The 5,259-nt window shown below is 54.3% G+C and overlaps 1 protein-coding gene across 1 annotated transcript in view; it reads left to right on the top strand.

Annotated features, from left to right (window-relative positions):
* MVB12B (multivesicular body subunit 12B) overlaps positions 1 to 5,259 on the top strand; it is a 121,460-nt gene that overhangs the window by 3,587 nt on the left and 112,614 nt on the right. Inside the window, exon 2 of the mRNA XM_015567137.1 lies at positions 2,089 to 2,211. Coding sequence (XP_015422623.1) covers positions 2,089 to 2,211 — 123 coding nt within the window. The remainder of the gene's footprint in view (positions 1 to 2,088; positions 2,212 to 5,259) is intronic.

The raw sequence follows: 5,259 nt of genomic DNA, 5'->3' as shown, positions 1-5,259 counted from the left end.
GCGGTGCATTCTGGGAGCGCATCCCCGCCACCGGGTCCCCGCCCGCACCTGACAGCGGCGCCGAGCAGAGCCGAGCCATTGTCATCAGTGCCTCGTGCAGGATATTGGAACCCGAGGACGCGAATCTATCAGCAAATAGAATATTCCTTCTTTATTCCCAGGCTCGCCTCCCCCTCCTGCTCTCTCAGATAGTAGAGGCAGTACTGTATTAATAAAGAAAAAACTTACCTCGCATGTTCTTTATTAAATTCACAGCGTGATGTTTCAGCACTAGTAGAATTCGTACATTCTGCTAATGAGTTGTTAATTGCAAAGCATTTTGGTAACCAACAGCAGCTACCCACATTTTGCAAACTGCAGCATTGTTGTTAGGTTACCGGTAAGAGGGGATTTTCCAAGTGAAGATACTTTTTGATCGGTGTTTACTTGGGATTGTGCTGGTGCAGATATTTAATGACAGACCTTCTCTTATTGGGGGCGTGCGTGGGCACTCATTCATTCAGTAAATATATACTTTAAACCTGTGTGTGGGGAGCACTCAGCCGGGTGCTTTATGCAGATAACCCTACCTGATAAATGACACTTTAATAAGAGAGAATGATGCAGTGATGCAGCGTGGCATCCTGGGCCCTGCCCTGGGCTCCCAGAGCTTATTTTCAGCAGACTCAAGTAAAGCGTAACTTGGTTTGCTTTTGTCATAAACAGACGCTGAAAGTGCAGCTGCTGCCAGGCTAGGAAACACCTTGATCGGAGATTTGGCTGCATTGTGTTAAGTCTGTTTCCGGAGCCTTTTGTGGGGTCCTGGATGCTGATTACATGGGGGACTTGCATATAGCATTTTGGTTGTTCCTATTTAGGAGGCAAACTCCTTTTTAATAGCCTCTGCCTTTTCTGATTCTCGGCTGAGAACGAAGAATATTCCTCCTGCCTGCCGGGTTAGGCAGGGTGTGCGGTTTGCTTTGGAAGCAGTAACCAGCCTAGAGCGATCTGGCAGACCTGCAGCCAGGGGAACTTAATTGTTGCAGAAGGAGGTGGAATTTAACTTGCTCTTTTTCAAGGCTTGTCCTTTTGAAAGTACTAAAAGTCATTTACATAAGGTGTTACCTTTTTTATTTGCTTTCTGGTGCACTGCCACTCAGCTGCCCAGACCCAGTGCTCTCTATATACTGCTTGTCTCCTCTGGTCACATCAAGGGGCAGTCAGCAGCAGAATAATAATTCCATTTCCCCTCCCTTTCTCCCCAAGTGCCCAGCAAGAACTGCGGTCATTGTTAGTGTTTAGCTTTGAGTAAATGCCCACGACCTGCAGGATTAAACACAAAAAAGGGACCTTCTAGTCCTCTTGGGAGTGATGCCTACCACGTTTCTGGTCAGTTACCCTGGGCATGTGCACCCCAAACCCCACCAGCCTCATCTGCTCTTAGTTGAGTGCCCACTGTGTGCAGGGACCGCTCCAGGACCCTCCTGTACGTGACTCTTGGCTCTCACAGCAGCTCTGGGACTGTCAGTACAAAGACTCGGTGTCGCTCAGGCTGTGGCACCTGGACTGGAACCATTCCTTTGCCGCCATGCCGGGAGACTTTCTTCCAGGCGTGTTTGCAAAGCTGTCCGCTGTGCGGCCCCGCTTGGCTGTGGCAGAGACTGTAGGGTTGGAAGTCTGCACCTCCGTAGGAAACAGTACAAGGGAGGGAAATGCAAGGTGGGGTTAGACTTAGTCAAGTCTGACTTATCCTCAGAGAGGCTACTGGTGTCTGTTCAGAGTCAGGCAGCTGGGTGGGAGATCTGAGAATGGTTTGCCTTTGGGTCTGAGTTTAAATTACATGCATCCTCAGAGCAGGGACAAGCCCTCATTAACTGTTAGCTCAGTGTTCAAGGCCAACTTGAGACAAGCGGAGGCCAGTGATGTTTTGAATTCTTGCTCCGAGGAAAGAGTCAGGTGGGGCCAGGGCTCCGTTAGCTCTTTCAGGCAGTGGAGCTCAGCTCAGGACATTGGCCCCGAGAGTCCGGTTCTATCTGTGTGAGACTCTGCATTGTTCCCGTTAAGCGCTGAGTTTGAATCCTGTGCTTTCTTTTTCCTTTTCGGAACCAGGACAAGTCCACCATGCCTGAAGTCAGAGACCTTTCAGAAGCCTTGCCGGAGACGCCCATGGACCCCATCACAGGCGTGGGGGTGGTGGCTTCGCGGAACCGCGCCCCGACAGGCTACGATGTAGTAAGTCAGGACTCCGCTTTGTACCTTTTGTTCACGGATTCAACAGATGTTTACCTCCTGTGTTCAAGACCCTCTGAACCTTGTGTGTAAGATATGTTTCTTCCCTGTAGGAGCTTAAGCAGGGAGGGGGAGAGCACCAGGGGGCAGGCAGGGGAGTGTCCTGGACTGGGAGTCAGAGGGCTGGAGCCTGTCTGGGCTGTCCCTGGCCGAGGCCCTTGACCTCTGGGATGCTCACTTTCACCTCCTGTAAAATCCAAGGGCTGGATTCATTGATTTCCGGTCGCTTCTCGTTGTGACATTACATGAAAGGATCCAAGTGTCTGGAAGACCCTTGGCGATTGTCATAGAGTGTCCCCCACGGACACATGTCACATACAATCGTGCAGCTCTTACCGCGTCCAGAGCAGCGTCCTCCCAGCAGCTCATGGAGCTCACGGCTGCGCTGGGAGGGCCAGTGGCTGCATCTCTGCTGCTGGGAGAACCCGAGCTCCGGGAGGTGAAGGACAGAGTCCGCGTCCTTGGGGGCAGGTCAGGACCCGACCCCCCAAGCCCAGCGCTCTGACTGACCCACCACCGCGTGGCAGGAGCGTGCCGTGTGTTTCGGCAGATGTCGGTGGCGGTCAGTAGCACTGATGGCCGGAACTGGTTCTTTTGTTGTTTCCATAAATAAACTCCGATTTGGGTGGAGCTTTAAAAAATGCAGAGTAACATCAGGAGGGTGTAGTAGACGCTGACCCTGGTCCTGGTTCTGAGATTCCGAAGTGGCCTCGCTTCCCTCTCGTTTAGGGCAGCGTTTTATTCTTGTTTGTTGGGAGGGTGTACCAAGACTCGGAAAGAGGGGGGGCCTCGGCAGCCAGCATGGGAACCTGCCGAGGTGATGAGACGAGTGTCTGGCTCCCAGGCGGGCCCCGAAGGAGCCCCGCGGCAGCGTCTCTCGGCCTTGGCATGATGGACCTTTTGGGCCTGACAATCACATACCTTTGTGCTGTGGGGCCGTCCTGTGGTCCTAGGATGTCTCGCAGCTCTCTTGGCCTCTACCTACCAGATGCCAGTGGCACCAACCCCCCAAATTGGACAACCAAAAACGTGTCCAGAAATTGCCAGGTGTCCCCAGGCTGAGGGGTGGGGGGGGCAGGATCAGCCCCCGCTGAGAACGGTGCCGGGTACAGTGGGTCAGCGGCACTGGGTCCTGTGGGCGGGGGAACAGCCTGTTAAAATGCTCCGCGTTACTTTCCCAGCTGTTTGAAAGCTTATAAACATTTTAAACGTGAAGGGACGAGGGAATCTTTTTTAACAAAGATTTGAGTCTTCCTGCTGCCTGACTTCAAAGCACTGTTTGAATGTATAACTTGTCATAAAATAGAATCATTAGGTATGGCTTCGTGCCATAAAACTCTTGAGGAAGCTAATAAAGCTGTTCCCGATTTGAGCAGCCAGTGTCTTTTGATGAATTAGATATGAAGCAGCACGCCGTGGTGGGGCAGGGCCAGCGCTCGCCATCTCTGGGGGGACTGGCCCTGGGTTGCCCTCCTGGGAGGGCTCCTGCTGGGCTCACCCCCTGGGCGCGGGTCTCCCACCTTCGTGCTCTGCCGTTTCGCTGATCTGTGTCCTTCACGTTCTGCTGGTGCCTGTGGGGTCGTCTCGGATGCTCGCTGGTGGGCGGCAGATGGCCTTTGATCGTCTGGTTTTCTGAAAGTCTTGGTAAGTCTGACAGGAGCAGAATCCATCCCTATCATTTTCTCCTAACATCGAGCTCAGGGCAGAGGGGCGCAGTGTCAAATGAGTGAAATTAATAAGCACATCTCATGATTATGCCGCGCGTGCATTACAGTGGAAGGTGAGCGGGGCAAGGGGCGCCAGGGTCGGCCTGGCAATTACCCAGCCTCCGCGCCCGGCCGAGCGGCCGAGCTCCTCCGGAAGCCCTTTCCGGGAGAGAGCTGGAATCGTCTCGCCGTGCTGACCTCTGGACTCTTCTAGATACACAGCTGGTTCCCAGAGGCCTGACCCCGAGTTCAAGGGCAATGAGGGGATTTGCTTTCATCTGGAGTTTTGTGTGAAGTCAACATCCAAACCGGAATGTAAGGTGTTTGACGGTGGCTGGGCCGCGGAGAGGCTTGGAGCCGCTGCGGAAGCCCTGCTGCGGGTGGTGGCGAGACCTCGGCCTGTCCCATCCGCTGGGGAGCGATCCGTCCCTGCGCAGTCACACTGGGCACCGGGACCGCGCAGCCCGAGGGTTGGGCACCAGATGGACGCCGACCTGGGCAGCACAGCCACTTTCACATGGGCACAGGCCCTGGTGCCACTTCAAGTAGATGATGCCCAGCGTTTGCTTATGAACATTTAATGTTATAGCTCCTCTCCAGGTCAGGGGAAGCTGCCTCTTAGGCGAGGGGCTGAGGATTATTTGCTAAACTTCTTCATTTATTGTCCTGATTCCTGCATTCCTCTCTGAAATAACGTCCGCCCCCCCCCTCCGCCCCCATTCCATGGCCTCGCTCTCTGGTCTTGGAGTGGCGGCTGCTGGCAGAGGGCGGGTGGGTCTCGTGATGTGTCCTTGCGATGCCACTGCACCTGTATAATGGCCCTCGTAGATGCCGGGTGTTTGCTGAGGGTAGTACATGCTGTTTTTTTCATACGTGGATGCTTCAAAGTTGCCTAAAGGGTGAGTGAAATGAGACTGGAAGGTGGAGGTGGCTGTGAACTTGGTGCCAGGCCCATGAGCAAGATTGGAGTGGACTGACGAGCCCAGTGGAAGTGGGAGTGACGATGGGAGGCCGCGTGACGACGGCCTTAAAGGAGGAGGATAGAGGGAAGTGGTCCCTAGAGGACGGCGTGGGCTCATGGGTCTGTTTTTCTTTGTTTAAAGGTGGAAGGTGTTGGGCACGTTCAGTTGCTGATGGGAAGGAACGGGCAGTGTGTGTGTGTGTGTGTGTGTGTGTGTGTGTCGGGGGGCGGGGCGGGGGGGGGGGGGGGGGGAGTGGGTGAACTTTGAAGCTTCCCCACCTCTAAGGCTGCCCCATAAACCACCCACTGCCACCTGGCCCCCGG

This window comes from Myotis davidii, unplaced genomic scaffold, assembly GCF_000327345.1.
Source record: "Myotis davidii unplaced genomic scaffold, ASM32734v1 scaffold142, whole genome shotgun sequence".
NCBI lineage: Eukaryota > Metazoa > Chordata > Mammalia > Chiroptera > Vespertilionidae > Myotis > Myotis davidii.
This window is presented reverse-complemented; position numbering and strand designations above follow the sequence as displayed.